This window comes from Chiloscyllium plagiosum, unplaced genomic scaffold (genome assembly GCF_037043375.1).
Source record: "Chiloscyllium plagiosum isolate Xiang-an unplaced genomic scaffold, Cpla_swu_hap1 HiC_scaffold_18, whole genome shotgun sequence".
Classification (NCBI taxonomy): domain Eukaryota; kingdom Metazoa; phylum Chordata; class Chondrichthyes; order Orectolobiformes; family Hemiscylliidae; genus Chiloscyllium; species Chiloscyllium plagiosum.
The window spans coordinates 69,457,919-69,482,328 of NW_028270156.1; the positions used below are offsets into that span (position 1 = coordinate 69,457,919).

Here is a 24,410-nt window from a genome sequence, read left to right on the forward strand (position 1 = left end):
AGCATCCACACAGTCCTTGCTGATTCATTGTGGCATAAGTTTGTGAACAAGACTCCCAGATATGAGATGTTTTGTTCAAAAATACCAGATGCCAATTTGCTTACTTTCCTGGCCTAGCTTCTCATTTCGCATTACAAGACCAATCTGGCTATCTTAAGGAAGTCAAAAGGCACCAATCACACATCCGATAACCCACATCCTCCAACTGAACAGAAACAAAAAAAAAATCAGTAAAATTGTGCCCAGACACACAGGATGTTTTAGGATTTAAGCTTTAATCATTCAGAACTACGGGGTCAAAGTCACAATCGATCTACAAGTAATAAGCAAAAGCTTAATCATAAAACAAACAAGTCATTAACCTGTGTATACACATACACAGGTAAGATTTATTTACAAGCCTACGAAGATGATAAGTGGAATGGACAGAAAGTGGGAGACTGTGACCTTGAACAGAAACCCGTTAACAGCCCAAAGCAAGACCATGCCCAGTTATCTGGGTGTGCGATGTTAGTTGTGACGGTTATCAAGTACAAAACGGGGCCAGATTGACTCAGCGTGGTGGAGACAGCCTGAGACCGTTAGCAGCACAAGGCCACGGGCTGACTGTGACTATTAGCAGCACGGGGCAAAGGGATTAACCACAACCGTGAGCAGCTCCAGGGTGGGCCATGATTACGGCACCCATTAGCAATGCCAAATAGTGACCACAGCGGTACTGTCAGCAGTACATGGCGAAAGCAGCAGGATGGATGGGGGAACCAGCCCGCCAACATCACCAGCGAGGCCAGGTAATGTGTGTGCTTGAATACTGTTGGCAGGCAGGTGGGGTTGGGGTACCCTTTGATAGTTGTGGTTGGATTACTCAGTAAGGGGGGGGAAGCATCACTCATCATGGGGGAGATGGCCGTGAGTCCAGGGTGAAGTTGTAACCGTTTGTACCGGGGACACTTTTGTTGGCGGGGCGGGGGGGTTGATAGCCCGTGACCGTTGGGGGCGGAAAGGGTGACAGCGCGTGACCGTTGGGGGCGGGAAGGGTGACAGCCCTTGACCGTTGGGGGCGGGAAGGGTGACAGCCCGTGACCGTTGGGGGCGGGAAGGGTGACAGCCCGTGACCGTTGGGGTGGGGGGGGGTTGACACCCTGAGAACGTTGAGCGTTGGAAAAATTACAGCTTGTGACCGTTGCGATAGGAGAAGGCGAAGATCCCCTGACCTTTGGTGACCCTGGGGGTGGGAGAAGATCCCCTGTTTTTATTTGATTGGGTGGGCGTGGATAGGCCGTGACCGTTTGGTGGTACGGTACAGTTGTTGTTGTTGTGGTGGTGCGGGAGCGGGAGCCGGGCGGATCTCACTCTGTGTCTGTGGTGGGGAGGTTGCCGCAGCCCGGGACCTGCAGGCTCCCCGTGTCACGCAGCAGTCCCAAGACAACCCTGGTGACACATTAAACCAGATCGCCGAACAACAAAACCAAATTACATCGGGGTCGTTTTAAAGTAAGGCAGATTACCTTATGAAATACATTTAAAATGAAAACTTAATTTTACCACGTTTCACACGTATATTCTAAATCAATTTTGGGAGGGGGGAAATAATTTCGAATACATTCTCTAATTTACTTCTACGTGTTCTGTCAGGTAAATAAACTCTTCTGCCCTGCGGCTCGCCCTTCCAATTGCCTGCCGCCAAACTTTTTGTGTGGTTTGCGCCGATCAGAGGTTGTCTGAGGGTCTCGTCTCCTTTCTTCCGCTTCAACTTTTACATGTCATTTCCTGCAACATGGTGGTCAAGGCAAAGAGACGAGCGAGACTCCCCCAAAAATATATCCCCAACATCAGCAAACAACTTCTTCCTCGCCTCTGACTAGTGAAACCTGCAGCTGCAGCAGCCAAAAGCAACGACGTGGACTGACGCCTACGGAAACCCCACGTTACTCGGCACGGACGATTTGTTTTCTAAGAAAATATTTAAAAAAAACAGTTGAGAGGATTTACATAGCGATCATCAATTTGTTTTCGCGGAGGTAAGTGAGCCGCACTAGCCAAACAAAACAAAAATGGCTCGCTGAGAGAACAAGCTTGCAAGTGCCTGCCGTTTAAGCAATTGCAATTTAATGGGGTTGTTTTAATTTTGTAATTGAAAACTGTCTTTCTAAGAAACAAAAGGAAGCGATTGCGGTCTCGACCTTTTTTTTCTGACCACCCCCTCCCCTTGTTGGAATCCTGGGTTGAGTACATGAAAGGGTTCGCGGATATTTTTTTGACACAGAATCTGGTTTAATCAATGGCTGTGGATGGTTGCCCACTTTCCAGGAGGGGAGTTGTGGGGGGGGAGGGGGAAAAAGGCAGCGCTCAACGAAAACCTGGCAAGGGCGGCGTGATTGACAACGGAACGAACCAATGGGGAGACGAGCTGGAGGGCTCGGAAAGGAACGCGCGTGGCGTCATTGAGAGGCGGGCGCCGTGCACTGTTGAGGTCAATCCCTATGACATCATGAGTTTGGATTTTGTACCTTTTTTGTTGTTAAAATGAACCTCCTGATTTGTGGAGGTTAGGATCTGGGATTTTCTTTCTCGGTCATGGTTTCATAATTCAACCTGTTTCGGTGGGTGCAGATGGCATTTTTTACACCGAACTCTTTGAATATTGTTGAGCATCATGCAGGTTAACGGTTCAGCTGAATGGAAATGACTTTTAATTCGTCGTGCACCAAGGCAGTGGGAGTGAAAATATTCAATGATTTCCAGACATTTTTGAAGGAGATAAGCCTGTAGGTTTTGCAAGAATGTAGCTACGGGAATGAGATTCATTGGATTGCTCCATGGAGAACTGGCACCATGCATAGACTTGAGAAGCTGTGTGGCATATGTCATAAATTACTCCATGATTCTATAACCACTGAATATGTAGAATTCTAAATAATCGCTGAATTAAATAAATGCAAGTTTTCTTTTTTCACTAATTTAGGGCATCAAGTGAATGGGATGGGAGATGTTGGGAGGTACAAGTTCAAGGCAGCTCTGTCACAACCAAATATTGTCAGAATGGACATAAGGAAGAGTAAGAATTCCACCTTTTAAGCCAAGTCTGCAATTCAATTGAATTATGACTCATTTTATACCTTTCCTTCCTTTATGACCATTGTATCCCATAAAAAAACATACAAAAATCTGGCAATATCTACCTTGAATATATTTAATGACAGTAGATGCTCAGCTCTATGGGGGTAAAATAAAGAAAGAAATACTTTTATTTGTGCTTTTTATACCCATTGGACACCTGTACTTCATGGTGAATCAGGTCTTTTAGTCACTGGTGTAATGGAACAAACACCGTGTGAATTTGCTGTACACAATTACATAATGTGTTAATGATCATATAAACCATTATTTTTGTGCTATTGTTTGAGGAATAAATAAACATTCTCCAGGACACCTGAAATAATTCAAAGCTCCTCTTCAAAATAATGTTACAGAACCTTTTGCCCACTGGAAGGGTAGATAAGGTCTTGGTTTAATATCTCATTTGAAAGGCAGTGCATCAGAGGGCAGTACTCCTTCAGTACTGCATCAGAGAATTAACCTTGAGTCATATCCAAGTGGGACTTGAACCCAGAACTTGGTGACTTAGTGGTGAGACTGCTGCACCTGAGCCAAAGTTCGCACACTGGAGAGAAATTCCAAAGAGCCGTAGCTGAGAAGTTTCTCCTCATCTCAGCTGTAAATTGTCAACTCCTTATTCTGGGATTGTAACCTAGAGTTCCTGACTCTCCAGTCAGGGAAAACATCCTCCTTATAAAAACCTTATTGATCCCCTTAAAAATGTTATACATTTTAAATGAGAGAGAAAATTCAAAACCAGGACCTTTGAGTCTACTCTGCCATTAAGTATGCTCATGGCTATTTCTGTATCTCAATGCCATATTCCTGTTTTCTGTGCATACTCCTGATGCCACGAAACAAAATCAGTCTATCTTGAATATATTCAGTGACATTCTTTCACGGCTTTCTGTAATAGGGAATTCTGCAAGTTCACAACCCTTTAAGTGAAAAAATGTTTTGAATTTTCACTCCAAAATGTCCTACCCTGTATCCTTAGACTGTGACCCCCAATTCCAGACTCCTCAAATTGGGAAACCTCCTCACTGAATCAAGTCAGACTAGTCCTTTTGGAATTTTATGTTTCAGTCATATCCTCTTACACCTAATAAATACACTAGAAATCACCTCTTAAACAGAGAATGTTGGAGAAACTCTGAATCTGGTAGCATCTGTGGAGAGAGAAATAGTGAAGGTTTCAAGACTGGTATGACTTCAGAATTGAAAGGTGTAGGAAATAGTTGTCTCTGTCACCTCTTAGTTCACAAATTTGCTAAAATTTAGAAGAGTATTCCGTTGCTTCTCACAGGACAGTCCCTTAGCTAGCAAATCCACCTGGTGAACCATTGCTCAGTCCCTCTAATCAAAATGTTTTGTCAAGGAGAATTGAACTCCAGACATTACCCAGAAGTGGCCTCATTAATACTCTTTGTAGTTGATGTAAGTCTTCTACACTTTTCCACTTGTAATAACGGCTAAAATACCATTTGCTTCCCTAATTGCCTGTTTATCTGTGTTAACCTTCAGTGATTTATATCCAAGGACATTCGGTTCCCTCTGAGTACTGACATTTACCACTTAAAAATATTCTGTTTTCTATTCTTTCTGAAATGAATATCTTCACGGTTCCTACACTGGTTCCTCTTGCATGTTTTTGCCAACTAATTTACCTTGGAGAAAGCCCACATTCTTGATGAGTAGCTTATGTCCTGCTCTTTGGATGCTGCCTAACCTGCTATGCTTTTCTAGCGCCACATATTTGAACTTAATTAACCTGTTTAGATTCTTGGATACTTTACACTCAGTCCTCTCATCTAATTCATTGATCTTGTTACCTCAAAGGGATAGCAAATAAAATCCGCCTCACTATCACTGGATTTGCAACACAATGGACTTAAGACGTTTACTGACTCAAAATTGCCCAACTGTTCCTAACCATACTTCAAGAAATGATAGTTATCAGTTACCAAGGTTGTAACTTAATCAGAAATTAACAAATTTGTTTTATTACTGTAACTAACCTAAAAGCTAAACAATGAGGTAATTAAGATCTACGATTTAAACCCAATCTTCTTTAATTGTAACCCCTGCACAGACAAACACATTTCAGGGATACTTTAAAAAGACTAACAGTTGTATTGGCTAATTCGAAAACCATTTCAACAATGAGTACCAAGTCCTTCTGAAAACCCTTGATTGATGCCTTGTATTACAAACACATCTTGCATGAATTCCGAAGTTACCAGTCAATGCAAACCACTTTCAGCAGGTTCCAAGGAATATTCACTTATTTCTTATAAACTGGGATTATTTTTTCAAAACATTCAACAATTGTTTATAAAATTAGAGAGAGTAAACTCCAACACAGCTTCACAATCCAACAGCTTTGGGCAGATAGCCATCTGGCAAAAAAAAATCACAACTTGTTCAATCTAAGGTTTCCCTTTTCTTTTCAACATTCTGCGATTAACTGGCCAGCACCAGCCTCCCCTTAATTGATCAAAGTAACATCTAACCAACTACCAGTCCTTGTACATAACTCATCCTGGTGTTGAAACATCTGCAGTGTTCTTAGAACAATAATTAACCTGCAATTATCTTTTCAGGCAAGTTCTATATGCAAACATGTTTGCTTGTCTTTTCTGTCAAAACAAGTGGCTTTTCAATGTTCGATTCTCAACTTCAGCTCACAATTCCATACCAAAAATGAGAAAAATTAAGTAAAAAAACATTGGTCTCAACAATTACAGAACATGGATGAACAGCAGGGTATCCTAATTAATATGTGATCAAAGACCAATCTTCTTTGGTCACAAATCTCCACTCGAATGCCGATAGTTAAGGGATTTTTAAAAAATTGCCAGTTGATCATTGTTGAAACAGTTAATGGTATGCCTCATGAAATTGTTGGTTGATAGGTTGTATTACAGGCACACGGAATGTATATCTTGCTTGAATTCCTAAGCCACCAGTCAATACAAACAGCTTTTGCAGAGCTGTAAAGATTTTAACTTACTTCTTAGATTTGGGTTCTTTTCTGGAACTTTCAATCTATTGATAACTGGAAAATAATTACAGACTGCAAATACATAAAGAAAATCGCCTAAACCAGCTTCCAACGTAAAAACTTGCTCCTGCCCAAAACCCAGACAGTGCCAGTCACTCTTTGTTTTCTCTTTCTTTTCCAATTTTGTGTGATTGGCTGGCCAGAACTGGTCCTCCCTTGATTGACCGATGCAACATCCAACTAGCTATTAGTCCTTGAACATAAAACATCCTGGTGCCAAGACATTTGTAGAACAATAATTAACTAAGAGTCCTGGAGTCATTTAGGATGGAAATGGACCCTTTGGTTCAACTTCTGTGCGCTGACCAGACATCCAAATCTGACCATTTGCCAGCATTTGGCCCTTATCCCTCGGGCCTGAGCACATACCCATCCAGATGCCTTTTAGATGTTGTAATTGTACTCACCTCCACCACTTCCTCTGGCAGCTTGTTCCATATATGCACAACCCTCTGTGCGAAAAAGTTGCCCCTCAGGTCTTTTTTAAATCAAACTCTCCAGTCCCAGCAATATCCTTGTAAATCTTTTCTGCATCTTCACTTTAGAAGAGCAACCGGAATTTTATGCAGTTTTCTAAAAGTTACCTTACCAATGTCTTGTACAGCTGCAACATTATGACCCAACCCCTATACTCAATGTCCTAATCAATGAAGGCAAGCCTGCCAAACACCACCTTCATTCATTTGACCTGTGACTCCACTTTTAAGGAACTATGATCTGCACCGTTAGATCTCTTTGTTTGGCAACATTTCCCGAGGCCCTGCCATTAATTGTACAAATTCTGCCCTGGTTTACTTTATCTGAATTAAACTCTAGCTGCTCATTGGCTCATCTGATCAAGGTTTGGTTGTACTCTGAGATAATCGTCTTCGCTGTGCACTATACCACCTACTTTGGTGTCATTTGTAAACTTACCAACCATGCCTCCGATTTTCAAAACCAAATCATTTACATAGGTGATGAAAAACAGTGGGCTGAGCACTGATCCTTGGGACACACCACTGATCACAGGCCTCCAGTCCGAAAAGCAACCTTAAACCACCACCTCCTTTTACCCTCAAGCCAATTTTGTATCCAGTTTGCCAGGTCCCCCTGAATCCATTGTGATCTAATCTTACTAATCAGTCTACCATGCAGAACTTTAGTCTCTGTTTAACGTTTTGCTGAAGTGTATAATGTCTATAGCTCTGCCTTCTTCAATCTTCTTTGTCACTTATTCAAAAAACTCAATCAAGTTAGTGAGACACAATTTCCCACACACACACACTTCCCTAATCAGTCCTTGCCTTTCCAAATGCATGTAAATCCTGTCCCTCAGAATCCCCTCCAACAACTTACCCACCACTGACATAGCTTACTGGTCTATAGTTACCTGGCTTTTCCTTACAGCCTTTCTTAAGTAATGGCACCACATTAGCCAACCTCCAGTCTTCTGGCACCTCACCCATGGCTGTCAATGATACAAATATCTCAGCAAGCGTCCAGCAAACTCTTCCCTAGTTTCCTATTGTACTTCCTCTACACCCACAATTGTGTAGCCAAACTCCGTACAAACGCCACCTACAAGTTTGCTGATGACACCACTGTTGTAGACTGGATATCAATGATGAGTCAGAATATAGGAAGGAGATAGTACCACAACACCAAGCACTATGATAACAATCTCTCTGTCAATGTCAGCAAAACAAAAAGAAACGAATCATTGACTTCAGGAAGGTATTTTGAGGACACACCCCATTCTACATTCTTGGAGCCAGATCGGAGAGGTTTACAGATGCACCATAGAAAGCATTCTGTCCGGGTGCATAACTGCTTGGTATGGCAGCTACCCTGTCCAGGACCATAAGAAACTACAGAAAGTTGTGTGTACAGCCAAGACCATCATGGAAGCCAGCCTCTCCTCCATGGACTCCATTTACATGTTGCTGCAGGAAGGCTGTCAACATCATCAAAGACCCCTTCCACCCCAGTAACCATCTCTCCCAACCTCTTCCATCAGGTGAAAGATACAGAAGCTTGAACATGCACCAAAAGATTCAAGAATAGCTTCTTTCCTGCTGATATCAGACTGCTGAATGGACCTCTCTAATTTCAAGCTTGCTTTGTGCACCGGCAGTGCAGCTGTAAGCTTGTATGCCTCACTCTGTCTAAGAACCATATGATTTGTACGTACTTGTTTGCTATGAACTGCTTGTACAGCTCGGCAAACAAAACTTTTCACTGTACTTAGGAGCATGTGTACTTAGGAACAATAAGTTAAATCATATCAGCTTCCCACAAAGTTCTGTGAAATACCTGATCAGGTTCCAAGGGTCTATCTACCTTTATGCGTTTTAAGATCATTAGCACCTCCCTTATAATATGAACTCTTTTCAAGACATTGTTATTTGTTTCTCTAAGTTCCCTAGTAAATACTGATGTGAGATATTCATTTAATATCTCAGCCATCTCCTATTATTCCATGTTGATCTTTAAGGGCCCCTATTCTCTCCTATTTACTCTTTTTACTGTTAATATACGTACAGAATCTCTTTGGATTCTCCTTAACTGTATTTGCCAAATCTATCTCATTTCCCCTTTTTGACCTCCTGATTTCCCTCTTAAGTATGCTCCTACTGTTCTGATATTCCTCAATGGATTCACTCAATCTCAACTGTCTAAACTTGACATAAATGTCAATTTAGTCCAATTTAACCTTTTGATTAATTCTATCCTTTTCCATAACTACTTTAAAGCTAATAGAATTATGATCACTTGTCCTGAAGTGATCCCCACCGCCACCACAGTTACTTGCCCAGCCTTATTTCCCAATAGAAGGTCAAGTATTGCTCCTTTATCTAGTAGGAGATTTACCTATTGAACAAAAAGGTTTTCTTGTACACACTTCACAAATTCTTCTCTATCTCAGCCCTTTACACAATGGCAGTACCAGTCTATGTTTGGAAAGTTAAAATCCCCTACCATTACCACCCTATTATTCGTACAGATAACTGAGATATCCTTACATATTTGCGTCTCAATTTCTCACTGACAATTGGGGGTCCTATATTATGATCCCAACAAGATGATCTGCCTTGCTTTGACTTGCTCCCCTTTTGTATGTACCAGCCTCAGTCTTTTTTTGTCACTATTGCTTTGGTTCCCACCCGAAACCCCAGTTCAAAACCTCCCAAGTAACATTAGCAAAACTCCCTGCAAGGATATTGTCCCCTTCCAATTCAGGTGGAACCCGTCCCTCTTATACAGGATCTTTGTACCACAGAGTGGATTCTGGGTAATCCAAGATGGAGGACGGGAAAAATTTCTGGCTGTAAGAGCTGCTTTTTTTTTGAGATATTTTAGGTGTTGGAGGTGATTTCCTCGAATTCTAGGAGCAGCAATTACTGTTTTATATGCTGTTGCATTGTTTTGGAACTTTGGAAAAAAAAAGTCAAAACAGCAGTTTAAAAGGGAGAAGAGCAGACAAAGGAAGCACATGGTGAGGACAGTGCAGGAGAGAGAGCGAGAAAAGAAACCTGCACAGTTACTGCCTTTGCTGTTGAGTTCGTGTATCGCTGGAGTGCATCTGGGAAAATTAACAAACAGTGAAGTTCACAACCAATTCAAAGTTTGTGAGAAGATTTGTAGCTCGGGTGCTCATTGTTGTGGTTCTGTTCGCCGAGCTGGGAATTTGTGTTGCAGATGTTTCGTCCCCTGTCTAGGTGACATCCTCAGTGCTTGGGAGCCTCCTGTGAAGCGTTTCTGTGATGTTTCCTCCGTCATTTATAGTGGTTTGTCTCTGCCGCTTCCGTTTGTCAGTTCCAGCTGTCCGCTGCAGTGGCCGGTATATTGGGTCCAGGTCGATATGTTTGTTGATTGAATCTGTGGATGAGTGCCTTGTCTCTAGGAATTCCCTGGCTGTTCTCTGTTTGGCTTGTCCTATAATAGTAGTGTTGTCCCAGTCAAACTCACGTTGCTTGTCATCTGCGTGTGTGGCTACTAAGGATAGCTGGTCGTGTTGTTTCATGGCTTGTTGGTGTTAATGGATACGGATTGGTAGCTGTCTTCCTGTTTTTCCTATGTAGTGTTTTGTGCAGTCCTTGCATGGGATTTTGTACAATAACGTTGGTTTTGCTCATGCTGGGTATCAGGTCCTTTGTCCTGGTGAGTTGTCGTCTGAGAGTGGCTGTTGATTTGTGTGCTGTTATGAGTCCTAGTGGCTGTAGCAGTCTGGCTGTCAGTTCAGAAATGTTCTTGATGTATGGTAACGTGGCTAGTCCTTTGGGTTATGGCATGTCCTCATTCTGTTGTCTTTCCCTTAGGCATCTGTTGATGAAATTGCAGGGGTATCCGTTTTTGGCGAATACATTGTAGAGGTGGTCTTCCTCTTTTTGCAGTTCTGGTGTGCTGCAGTGTGTTGTGGCCCTTTTGAACAGTGTCTTGATGCAACTACTTTTGTGTGTGGTTGGGGTGGTTGCTTTCGTAGTTCAGGACTTGGTCTGTGTGTGTGGCTTTCCTGTATACCTTTTGTGGTGAAATCTCCATTCAGTGTTCTCTGTATCATCACGCTTAGGAATGGGAGTTGGTTGTCCTTTACTTCCTCTCTAATGAATCTGATTCCTGAGAGTGTGGCGTTGATGATCCGGTGTGTGTTTTCTATTTCTGTGTTTTTAATGATTCCAAAGGTGTCATCTACATATCTGACCCAGAGTTTGGGTTGAATTTGCGGTAAGACTGTTTGTTCTAATCTTTGCATTACAGCTTCTGCTATGAGTCCAGAGATGGGTGAGCCCACGGGTGTGCCATTGATTTGTTCATTTATTTGGTTGTTGAATGTGAAGTGTGTTGTGAGGCACAGGTCCAGTAGTTTGAGTATGCTGTCTTTGTTGTTAGGTTCCCCGTCTTGTTGTCTGTTCTGTATGTCCAGCAGGTTGGCTATTGTTTTTCTGGCTAGGGTTTTGTCGATAGAGGTGAACAGTGCCGTTACATCGAATGAGACCATAGTTTCTTCCTTGTCTATGTGTATATTTCTGATGATGTCCAAGAATTCCTGTGTTGACTGTATAGAGTGTCTGCATCCGCTGATCAGGTGTTTCAGTTTCTGTTATAGATCTAACCTTAAAATTCAGTCTTCACAGGTTCCTTGGAAAGAGACGGTGCTCTCAGTTTGAACCAATTGCTTCAAGAAGCCATACAGAGGTGACCTGAAAAGCGAGTGTTAGTGAAACAGATTATCGAAGCAGATTGTATTCGTTTGCTAAAACAAAAAAAAAAGTGGCCCTCGCCCACCTCTCACTGATGTTCTCCTCGAGTTTCGAGCTTAGGTTGAAAGGGTCCCCGGATGGGGAGGAAAGGGGAGTGTGTTTGGAAAAATCTTTGGATCAAGGTTTCACATAAATGCTGTTGGATGCAAATCTTATCAGATCGAGTGGATCGGTTGGAGAGACAGATAGAAGTGATGAGGAATTTGCAACAGCAACAGTATGTGATGGATGGCAGTTATAGGAAGGGGGGAAGGTCTCAGATACAATCACATAGATGGGTCAACTCGAGGAAGGGTGAGAGAAGTCGGCACCTAGGGCAGGAGTCTTTTGTGGATATACCCATTTCAAATAGGTATGCTGTTTTGGAAAATGTAGGGGGTGATGAATTCTCAGGGGAACGTAGCACGAACAGCCAAGTTCCTGGTATTGAGACTGGCTGTAATGCAACGAGGGGTACGTCGGCTTCCGAGAGATCAGTTGTGTGAGGGGATTCTGTAGTCAGAGGTACAGACAGACGTTTCTGTGGCCAGCAGAGAAAAAGCAGGATGGTGTGTTGTTTCCCTGGTGCCAGGATCAAGGATGCCTCAAAGAGGGTGTAGAATGTTCTCACGGGGGAGAGGGGCCAGCAGGAGGTCATTGTCCACATTGGAACCAACGACATTGGAAGGGAAAAGGTTGAGATTCTGAAGAGAGATTACAGGGAGTTAGGCAGGAATTTAAAAAGGAGGTCCTCCAGGGTAGTAATATCTGGATTACTTCCAGTGCTACAAGCTAGTGAGGGCAGGAATAGGAGGATAGAGCAGATTAATGCATGGCTGAGGAGCTGGTGTATGGGAGAAGGATTCACATTTTTTGGATCATTGGAATCTCTTTTGGGGTAGAAGTGACCTGTACAAGAAGGACGGATTGCACCTAAATTGAAAGGGGACTAATTATACTGGCAGGGAAATTTGCTAGAACTGCTTGGGAGGATTTAAACTAGTAAGGTGGGGGGGTGGGACTCAGGGGAGATAGTGAGGAAAGAGATCGATCTGAGACTGGTACAGCTGAGAACAGAAGTGAGTCAAACAGGGCAGGCAGGGACAAGGTAGGACTAATAAATTAAACTGCATTTATTTCAATGCAAGGGGCATAACAGAGAACGCAGATGAACTCAGGGCATAGTTAGGAACATGGGACTGGGATATCATAGCAATTACGGAAACATGGCTCAGGGATGGGCAGGACTGGCAGCTTAATGTTCCAGGATACAAATGCTACAGGAAGGATTGAAAGGGAGGAGGGGGAGTAGCATTTTTGATAAGGGATAGCATTACAGCTGTGCTGAGGGAAGATATTCCCAGAAATACATCCAGGGAAGTTATTTGGGTGGAACTGAGAAATAAGAAAGGGATGATCATCTTATTGGGATTGTATTAAAGACCCCCCAATAGTCAGAGGGAAATTGAGAAACAAACTTGTAAGGAGATCTCAGCTATCTGTAAGAATAATAGGGTAGTTATGGTTGGGGATTTTAACTTTCCAAACATTGACTGGGACTGCTGTAGTGTTAAAGGTTTCCATGGAGAGGAATTTCTTGTGTGTACAGGACAACTTTCTGATTCAGTATGTGGATGTACCTAGTAGAGAAGGTGCAAAACTTGACCTACTCTTGGGAAATAAGGCAGGGCAGGTGACTGAGGTGTCAGTGGGGGAGCACTTTGGGGCCAGCGACTATAATTCTATTCGTTTTAAAATAGTGATGGAATAGGATAGACCAGATCTAAAAGTTGAAGTTCTAAATTGGAGAAAGGCCAATTTTGATGGTATTAGGCAAGAACTTTGGAAAGCTGATAGGAGGCAGATGTTCACAGGTAAATGGACGGTTGGAAAATGGAAAGCCTTTAGAAATGAGATTACAAGAATCCAGAGAGAGTATATTCCTGTCAGGGTGAAAGGGAAGGCTGGTAGGTATAGGGAATGCTGGATGACTAAAGAAATTGAGAGTTTGGTTAAGAAAAAGAAGGAAGCATATGTCAGGTATAGACAGGATAGATCGAGTGAATCCTTCGAAGGGTATAAAGAAAGTAGGAGTATACTTAAGAGGGAAATCAGGAGGGCAAAATGGGGACATGAGATAGCTTTGGCAAATAGAATTAAGGAGAATCCAAAGGGTTTTTACAAATATATTAGGGACAAAAGGGTAACTAGGGAAAGAATAGGGCCCCTCAAAGATCAGCAAGGCAGCCTTTGTGTGGAGCCATAGAAAATGGGGGAGATACTGAATGAATATTTTGCATCAGTATTTATTGTAGAAAAGGATATGGAAGATATAGACTGTAGGGAAATAGATGGCGACATCTTGCAAAATGTCCAGATTACAGAGGAGGAAATGCTGGATGTCTTGAAACGGTTAAAAGTGGATAAATCCCCAGGATCTCATCAGGTGTACCCGAGGACTCTGTGGGAAGCTAGAGAAGTGATTGCTGGGCCTCTTGCTGAGATATTTGTATCATCGATAGTCACAGGTGAGGTGCTGGAAGACTGGAGGTTGGCAAACGTGGTACCACTGTTTAAAAGGGCGGTAAAGACAAGCCAGGGAACTATAGACTGGTGAGCCTGACCTCGGAGGTGGGCAAGTTGTTGGAGGGAATCCTGAGGGACAGGATGTACGTGTATTTGGAAAGGCAAGGACTGATTCGGGATAGTCAACATGGCTTTGTGTGTGGGAAATCATGTCTCACAAACTTGATTGAGTTTTTTTTTGAAGAAGTAACAAAGAGGATTGATGAGGGCAGAGCGGTAGATGTGATCTATATGGACTTCAATAAGGTGTTTGACAAGGTTCCCCATGGGAGACTTGTGAGTAAGGTTAGATCTCATGGAATACAGGGAAAACTAGCCATTTGGATATAGAACTGGCTAAAAGGTAAAATACTTTTCAGAGGCTTTTCAGACCAGTGGAGTGCCACAAGGACTGGTGCTAGGTCCACTACGTTTTGTCATTTATATAAATGATTTGGATAGGTATGGTTAGTGAGTTTCCAGATGACATCAAAATTGGAGGTATAGTGGACAGCGAAGAAGGTTACCTCGGATTACAACAGGATCTTGATCAGATGAGCCAATGGGCTGAGAAGTGGCCGATGGAGTTTAATTTGGATAAATGTGAGGTGCTGCATTTCGGGAAAGCAAATCTTCGCAGGACACATACAGTTAATGGTAAGGTCCTTGGGAGTGTTGCTGAACAGAGTGCACACTCATAGCTCCTTGAAAGTAGAGTCGCAGGTAGAAGGATAGTGAAGGTGCATTTGGTATGCTTTCCTTTATTGGTCAGAGTATTGAGTTACAGGAGTTCGGCGGTCATGTTGTGGCTCTATAGGACATTGATTAGGCTACTGTTGTTTCCGTGCTGTACATCTCAATGAATCTATGACACTGAGTGGTTTATGTGTGGAATAAATTTCCTGAGGAAGTGATGAATGCAGGCACAATTACAATGTTTAAAAGACATTTGGATAAGTTCATGAATAGGAAAGGCTTGGAGGGATATGGGCCAGGGGCAGGCATGAGGGACTAGTTTAGATTGGGATTACATCTGGCATGGACTAGTTAGACTGAAGGGTTTATTTTTGTGCTGTATGACTTTGACGGTGTCTGAAATGTGCAACATCTTATTCCATAATTATGCTCTCAGGTCCCAGACTTTCCCACAAAGGGGAGCAACCTTTCTGCATTTGCCCCGTCAGGTTCTCAAAGAACCTTCTGTGGTTCATTAAGGTTACCTTTCATTCTTTCATGACGATCTACTCAATTTCTGGTATCAGCTTGGTGAACCTTCTCTGGACGGCTTTCAATATCAGGATATCTTATTTTAGATAAGGGGCTAAAAACTGGTCACAGTATTCTAGCTGTGGTCTGACTAGTTGTTTTAAATAGTTTTAGCAAAACCTCCCTACTTTTGAAATAAGGACCAACATTCCATTTCCCCTCCCTATTACTCATTGAACTTGGATGCTCGCTTTTTGTGATTCATGGACAAGGACTCCCAAATCCTGTTTTGCAGCTTTTTGCAGCATTGTTCCTTTTAAATAATGTTCAGCTCATCCATTTTTTCTCTTAAAGGTCATGACCTCATATTTCCCCATACACATATATTCAATCTGCCAAGATTGTGTTGTATACAGTTTTGGTTGCTAAATTATAAACATGATACTGAGACATTGGAGAGAGTCTAAATACAGATTTATAAGGATTGTTATAACTATCAATAAAGGATGACCAGTGTCTCCTTTCTCTTGAAGGTTGAGGGGTGACCTTCAAGCATCCTTTAAAGTTTTGAATAATTTTGATGGAGCAGGCACAGGGTGTGTGTTTCGGCTTGTTTAGGGAAGCAAAATTAAAGACTATCAATACAAGATAGTTGCTGTAAAATGAAATGCAGTATTCAGAATAAACTTCCTCACCAAGGGAGTGATAAGCATGTGAAACTATTGTCACAGGGAGAATAGTTAAGGTGAATAATATAAATACATTTAAGTAAAAACTGGATAACCATGAGTAAGAAGAGAATGGAAAGTTATGCAGTATTAATCAAATTAGGTTGCGATGGCTGGCAATCTTAAAGTAGAGACTAAATCATGGCATAGACTGGTTAGGCAAAATGGCTGCATATTCTAGTTAATTCAGTGTAACAATCCCTATTTGGCTTGTTTTCAAAATTGGTTTGTTAATAGTCTCATGAAATGCCTTGAAATATTTTCTGTTAAAAGCGTGATGTAAGTGCAAGTCATTGGCAGCCGATGCTATGCATAGATAATTTCCAAAATGTGCCCTAAAAGTTTTAATTGACGCCGTACCCTCAGCCTTTAGGTGCAAATTTTATTTTTCTATCATTCTATTGGGAGTAGCTGCTTCCTAATTTTACTCCTGAATGATCTTGCCCAAATTTTAAGGTTAAGCTGCCTTGTTCTGTACTGTGTACAGTTTTGGCTATTTTGGATTCAGAGAAGGTCCACTTGACTGATTTATGAGGAAAGGTTAGGCCTTTATTCAGTAGGAGATTGAAAGGTTACTTTGATGAAACATAGGATTCTGAGTGGACTTGACAGGATAGGTGCTGAGAGGATGGTTCTCCTCACGGGGAAATCTAGAACGAGATTAGATTAGATTCCCTACTGTATGGAAACAAGCCCTTCAGCCCAACAAGTGCACACCGACCGTCCGAAGGGCAACCCATCCAGACCCACTCCCCCACGTTTACCCTGACTAACATGGTGAGCAATTTAGCATGGCCAATTCACCTGGCCAGCACATCTTTGGAAGGAAACCGGAGCACCCGGAGGAAACCCATGCAGATGCGGGGAGAATGTGCAAACTCTACGCAGACAGTCACCCAGTGCCTGGTGCTGTGAGGCAGCAGTGCTAACCACTGAGCCAGCATGCCACCCCATCTAGTGGTATAGTTTAAAAATAAGAGGTTTCCCATGTAAGGTCAGAATGAGGAATTTCTTCTTTGAGAGTCATTTTTTTGCAGTTCTTTCCCCAGGAAGTTTTGATCTATAAGTAAATCATGTTTTATGAAGGCAGGCAAGAAAATGGAGTTAGGGCAAGTATGAAATTGACTGTAAACTAGTGAATGATGGAGCACACTTGAAGGACCAATGGCATAACCTTGTTATTATTTCTTATGATCTGATACTTAGTAGCAATGGAATAATATCCTGTAATCTCTTAAAATTATACATTTTATGTTCGCATTATTGTTGATTCTCTTGTCACAATATTTGTGATCTTATTAGTTTTCTCTTTGGCATTTTAAAGATTTTGTTAACAGTTTAAAGTGTCGTACTTGGTTTATTTAATGGAAAATGTTGGTGTAGTACCTGGAACATCAGTACTTTGTGCTCAAAATTCCCTCAGTGTTCTCAAATTAAATAGAACTCATTTGAAATAGAGGCAGAAAAGTACAATCATTTCAGGTTATTTCTGCAGGATTGGCAGTCATTTGCTTGAGCTGCAGTCTTACAGTTGCAGGAGCCAATTTAAATATTGCATTTGCGATGGCCTATCAACAGGTTATATATCTGCCCTGCTAATGGGAAATATTTTAGTAGATAGGGAAACAGAGCAGGGAAAACAAATAGGTGCAGTTGTAAGTGTGGTTAACTTTTATAAAAACATTATTTTGAAATCATAATACTTTCTGTGATATTTTCAACATATTAAAACATTGATGGCACAACAATGCTGGAAACATGCTGGGGTGTTGTCTTCCAGGGATGGGGGAGCAACGAAGCTCCCCACTGCTCAGAAGCCTGTCTACGCCGACATGTTCATGGTGCAGTGTAAGGATAAGAGTTCTCATGTGATTTCTTTTAGTCCAGATGGTACAGCAAAGTCTGCAAGGGTGATGCATATTAATTGTCCATGATTGTAATCTTCACATTAATTATACAATATTGTATAAGACGAGTTGACCTGCATGAGTAGCTTCCAGCCCAGAGTACAAACAGTCTTTCAGAAGTCAGTTCATTGAGCACGTTTGTCTGCAATGCATCTCCTCCACTATTTCAGCAAAGGGACATAGCTCATGATTGGGTCTACTTTCTCACGTTACAATATCAGTATTGTGAAATATCAGTATTTATTATGAAATAACAACCTATTCTGTTGGGAGAATAGAAAGGATGCACTATTGGTTGCTTAATTTGAAAAGCATCTTTATGGCATCACATTGAAACATTCAGAATTTCTTGTTTGTCTGGTCAGATATTTCCTACATTTGGCCTTGTTCATGGCATGGCCAATGTGGTGTTCAGTGCCTTTGCCGTCTTCGACCTGGCTCAATTTCCATAAATGCTAGGCAATTGGCTTTCACTTGTAGCATCTGATTCTTCGGGAAACTAGTTTTTAAAAAAGTTCCCATTAACAAAGCAAATGTTTGGCAGACACTTTCTAACAAAAATCCAAACATTTCAAAATTAGTGTGCGAGTATTGCAAGCATAATGCAACTACTGATTTTAATGCTTTCAGCTCAGATTATAAACTATAAAGGGATCTCCCTTTGAGATTTTTAGTATTACTCCTTGCTAAAATGGTGCTATAGTTTTACAGAGAACTGCAATTTATGTCAATGATATGATGAAAGACAAAATCACATCAAGAGTAAATATGTGACGACCACATTTATCGACTCGAACACATGCCACTTGATATTGAGAGAACTTCTGTTTCTGACCAAACATAGTAACGAAAATGTTTTGGTATATGGAGTTAATTAGATTTGTTTGTAGGTTAGCATTTCAGGCCACTTGTTGGAGGATTGGTAGATGGAATTGCTTTATAAAAAAAAAAGTAATTTGTCTTTTGATTACATGAAGACAGCCTTTTTATGATTAGAAAAGGTTTTTCCACAAACTAATAAAAGTATCAGATTTACTGACCTAAGCTTTACATGAAGTTATGTCATTGTTTAATAAAGGTTGTTGAAATTACATTAGAACATTGCAAACTTATGATTGCAATTCCAATGCAATCTTTCTCAGTCAGGAAGATAATCCTGTTATCACAGCATCCAAAATTAAAAAGAAACTTTATCATGCAGTAAGCTTCATTGTAAGTGGTTGAATGGAAGATATTACACCATTGGTGCTTTACATTTTGGATAATTTTAGTTTACAAGTAATCCAGAATTTCTGCTTGTCACAATCTGGATTGGTACAAATCAGTGCCTGTGTTGAGAAATTACCCTGTGTCTTGGTTATTTTCTGTATTTCTGTTCCTCATTTTTTGCTCTTCATTTCACAGTGCTGTGTTTATGTAATGAGATGGAGGTGTTGGTGTTGGATGGTGTTGGACTGTGGTGGACAAAGTTTAAAAACCTCACAATACCAGTTTATAATTCAACAGGTTTATTTGGAAGCACTAGCTTTTGGAGCACTGCTGCTTCATCAGGTAGCTGTGGAGCAGAATCATAAGACACAGAATTTATAGCAAAAAGTTAGTGTCATCCAACTGAAACGATATATTGAACAAACCTAGATTGCTGTTAAGTCTTTCATCTTTCAGAATGAGTTGCAACTAGTTTTAGTATCCCCATCTGTGGAAATAGTATTTTAAATCCATGCCATTAAATCCCTTTATAGTTTTAAGCACCTCAATAAATTTACTCCTGCACTGCCTAAATTCACTGGAGTGTGGTGGAATAGCAGTCATGTCATTGGTCTAGAATAAGCATTTGCAGATTGAGCAGTTATGAATTTCTGGAGTCCAGTCACCACATATTGCGACATGGAGTCTTCTAATTAGGATGGAGTCTTCTAATTAGGACAATGATCAGGGAAAGGAGTGTGTGAAAGGAGATGGGGGGGGGGTGGGGAAGGCAAGATTGCAGGAGGCTCAGTATTTGCAATTGTTCAACAGATTTGGGGTTCAGCTTGTTTGGATAAGAGTGAGGCCTATTGGATGGTTGAGTTAACTCCATGGCTCTGTCGGACAGAAGCCTTTCAAACGGGGAAACAAAGAAATATAGTGGTAAAGGGGGACAATATAGTGCTGAGGATTAAATATGTTCCCTGCAGCAAGGACATCTGTGTTGCCTGTTCATTGCCAGAGTTTGAGACATTTGTGGCTCATATTGATACAAAAGGCAGGACAAGAGATAAGGTTCTACATGGTCCGTAGCTAGACTTCAAACTAAGAACTTCAAAAGTGGTAATATCTGGATTATTACCTAAATCAAGTTGACGTTGGGTAAATAAAATTAGATAAATGACCATGATGCCTTGGTTCAAGTTCAACATGCTCCAGATGTGTGTAATAACATCACTGAACAGGTTGTTTAGAAAATATCTAAAATTATAGAAATGAATTTGCAGTTTAAAAACTTATTGTGGTAGAAATGGGTTCTGGATCATCGAGGTTAAATATCCACTACTGGGAAAGTGAGGGCTGTACAATTGGGATGGTTTGTACCCGAACTGTACTGGGACCAGTATTCTAGCTAACTGCATAGCTAGGGAAATAGAGATGGTTTTAAACTAAATAGTATTTATATGAGAATTGATAAACTGACAGGAAGAAGCAGAGAGTACAAATCTGAGTAACTTGACAGATAAAGCTAGAGTTTTTAAAATAGAAGGACAAACTCTGTATCTGAATGCATGCAGCATTTGAAACAAAACAGATGAATTGATAGTGCCAGCACAAATAAATATGATCTGAGACATGATTGTAGGATGACATAGTTTGATACTTGACTATTAAAGGGTACGTAACATTTCAGAGGAATAGGAAACTCGGAAAAGATAGAAGGCTGCCTCCCTTATTTTAGTGATATGATGTGGAGGTGCTGGTGGTGGACAGAGTTTAAAAACCAGACAATACCAGGTTATAGTCCAACAGGTTTTTTGCATTGCTGAAAATGTGTTGCTGGAAAAGCGCAGCAGGTCAGGCAGTATCCAAGGAGCAGGAGAATCAACGTTTTGGGCATAAGCCCTTCAGGTTTTTTGCATTTGCAGGTAGATTCTACTTTGTTCAAAAAGCACACAATCTGTAGGCAGTCAGTCCATGTGACATTTTATCAATTCTTACTTTGCAAATAGAACCCATCTGACTCAAGGTTGGAACACAGACAGACTCCAAACTCACACCTTTCATGCATTATCTAAGCTGCGATGTCACCTTTTTTTAATAAAACTTTAAGTTGTTTCGGGAATGTGACTTGGAAGAAATTCTGGGATTTACATTTTAACAAATCAAAACTTGCAACCCATTCTAAGTGATGAAAGACTTAACGGAAATCTAGGTTTGGTCAACACATTGCATCAGTTGTATGACACTTCGATCTTTTGCTATAAATTCTGTCCTATGATCCTGCTCCACTTGCTATCTGACGAAGGAGCAGCAATCCGAAAGCTTGTACTTTCAAATAAACCTGTTGGACTATAACCTGGTGTTGTGTGATTTTTAACTTTATTTAATGGTAGTATTATCAGAGTAGGGAGGGATGACTTAAATTCAGGAAATCAAGATCTAGGAGCAGCTTGGGTAGAGACAAGAAGTCACTCGTGGAAGTGGCGTATAGATCTAGTAATAGTAACCAAAGGAAGAAATGATGGGAGCTTGTTAAAAATAAATGGCAACTATAATGGGGAATTTTAATCTACATTTAGACTGGAAAAATCAAATAACTGACGATAGCATAGATAATTTGATAGAATGTTTTTGGAACACTTTATTGGAGCTTTGGAGCTTTGGAGCCAACTACTGAGCAGACTATACTCGACCTGTATTTGTCTGCTCAGACATCTTAAGGCACATTTCCATTGCAGGCATTACTCGCATAATATCACTCTATCACAACAGCCCTTATATTACAGTTTGCATTATACAACAAGATAGTGTTACCCTGTTTCCTTATCCCCGTATCAGTCGAAGCAAGCACTCTGAGGCATAAAATGGCTTTACCTCCTTCATCTTTATTCCGGGCCATGGAGAGAGAGAGAGAGAGAGAGAGAGAGAGAGAGAGAATGATTGCCCATGTGCACCAAGACAGCAGTTCTCGGTCTTCCCTTGAAGAGCAGATTCTTAAGGAATTATATAGTCACTTACAGGGAGCAACTTCCGAATAAGGCAACATCTATATTGATTAGGTGACCGTTACAATCAGCGAGCATTAGCAGTAAAGATTAAGCCACCTGGCATTATACTCTTGCCTCCAACACCTTATCATTTACTGCAAGTTCTTATATGATTCAAGTCTCGCTAGCTGAGCCTTTGTCTCACTCAACCCAAGACTAGCATTTTAAACTTTAAATAAGGGGATTTGTGAGGGTGTGAAAATAGAGCTAGCTAAAATAATCTAGCAAATTAAGTTAAGGAATAGATTGGTGGAGATGGAGTGACACTCATTTAGGGGATATTTCAGAATGTACATATTAGATACATTCCAACAATTTAAAAAAAAATCCAAAGAGAGGCCTGTAACTAATTAAATTGTTAAAAGATTATATCATAAAGAACAGGCTTATAAACTTGCTAAGATAGTAGGAAGGTCAGAAGCTATTAAATGATTTTAAAAATGGGGGCAAAATTAGAGTACAAGTAAAAGCTGGCTCGAAACGTGTAAGCAGATAGTTAAAATTTCCTATCTACATCATTTAAGAGGCATTTGGATGGATATATGAATAGGAAGGGTTTGGGGGGATATGGGCCAGGTGCTGGCAGGTGGGACTAGATTGGGTTGGGATATCTGGTCGGCATGGATGGGTTGGACCGAAGGGTCTGTTTCCATGCTGTCCATCTCTGACTCTTTGACTCTTACATTAAAAAAAAGATAAAATGAGTGCTGTCCTCTAGAATTTGAGTCTGGGAATCAGTAATGAAAAATAAGAAGATAGCAGATGAATTGAATGGGTACTCTACATTGGTTTTCACTGTAAAGGATACAATTAACATCTCCAGAAATAAGTGTGAATGAGGAAAGAGATAGGAGAGAGGAGTTCAGTGAAATTACAATGACCAGGAAAGTGATGGTAAGAAATTTGTGGATAATGTCATGTCTGAAATTATGACATTTCAGTCATAAAAGGAGTGGCTTGTGAGATAGTTGACATGTTAGTTTCAATGTTAGGGCCACTTGCGTTTGTGGAGGTTCCATTACATTAGAAAATACTGAATGTAACTTCCTTACTTAAACGGGGCAGAAACCAGGAGATTTTGGTCAGTTGTCTAATATGTCACGGTGGCTCAGTGGTTAGCACTGCTGCCTCACAGTGCAAGGCACCCAGGTTCAATTCCATTCTCAGGCGACTGTCTGTGTGGAGTTTGCACACTATCCCTGTGTCTGCATGGATTTCCTCTAGGTGCTCCGGTTTCCTCCCACAGTCCAAAGATGTGCAGGTTAGGTGAATTGGCCATGCTAAATTTTATGTGGTAACCCCCCAGGATGCTGACAGTGGAGGATTCAGTAGTGGTAATGCTGTTGAATGTCAAGGGACAACTCCCGGTAGACAAGCAGGAGGCTGGAAGAACACAGGGAGAAAGTGAGGACTGCAGATGCTGGAGTACCAGAGTTGAAAAATGTGGTGCTGGAAAAACACAGCAGGCCAGGCAGCATCCGAGGAGCAGGAGAATCGACGTTTCGGGCATAAGACCTTCAGGAATGAAGAAGGGCTTATGCCCAAAACGTCGATTCTCCTGCTGCTTGGATGCTGCCTGGCCTGCTGTGTTTTTCCAGCACCACTTTTTTCAACGCTGGAAGAACACAGCAAGCTGGGTAACATCAGGCTGTGGAGAAGTTGACGTTTCAGGTGTAACCCTTCTTTAGAGCCCATCTTGTTAGAGATGGTCATTGCCTGTCATTTGTGTGGTGTGATGTTACTTACCACTTGTCAGCTCAAATCTAGATAATATTCAGATCTTGCTGTATTTTGACATGTACTGCTGAGGATTCATGAACGGTGCTGAGCATTGTGTAATCATCCATGCACGTCCCAACTTCTGACCTTATGGTGGTTGGAAGGTCAATGATGAAGCAGCAGACAATCTTCGGGCCTAGGACACAACCCCGTGAAACTCCAGTGATTATTATAGGGCTGAGATGACTGATCTTCAATATCCAATCATTTTCCTTTGTGCATATGAGTGACTCCAACCACTGGAGAATACACTTCAGCACCACCACTATTCTGATTGGCTCCAATTAATTAGGGCTCCTTGAAGTCACATACAATCAAAAGTGACCTTGATGTCAAAGACAGTCATTCTCACTTCATCTCTGGAAGTCAACTGTTTTGACCATGTTTATACTAAAGCTGCGACGTGGTCCTGAGCTAAGTGGCCCTGGAAGAACCCAAACTGAAAGTTAGTGAGCAGGTTATTGCTTAGCAAGTGCTGCTTGATAGTATTGTTGGTAACCCTTTCTATCACTTTATTGATGATCAAGATTAGGCTGATGGGGCATTACTGTTAATTGAAAAGACAATGAAAACAGAATTGAGGTGGGGCATGGGGCAAGGTT

The 24,410-nt window shown here is 41.3% G+C and overlaps 1 protein-coding gene across 3 annotated transcripts in view; it reads left to right on the forward strand.

Annotated features, from left to right (window-relative positions):
* The first annotated feature begins 252 nt into the window (after positions 1–252).
* The window catches only part of prdm11 (PR domain containing 11), a 175,969-nt gene continuing 151,811 nt past the window's right edge, over positions 253–24,410 (forward strand). The window contains exon 1 of one of the 3 annotated variants that reach the window (XM_087996777.1): positions 253–791. In XM_087996777.1, coding sequence (XP_087852903.1) covers positions 749–791 — 43 coding nt within the window. In that variant the 5' untranslated portion in view covers positions 253–748. Of the gene's footprint in view, positions 792–1,122; positions 1,495–1,677; positions 2,022–24,410 lie in introns of those variants that run through there. The other 2 variants (XM_043706243.2, XM_043706242.2) reach the window with 2 other exon arrangements.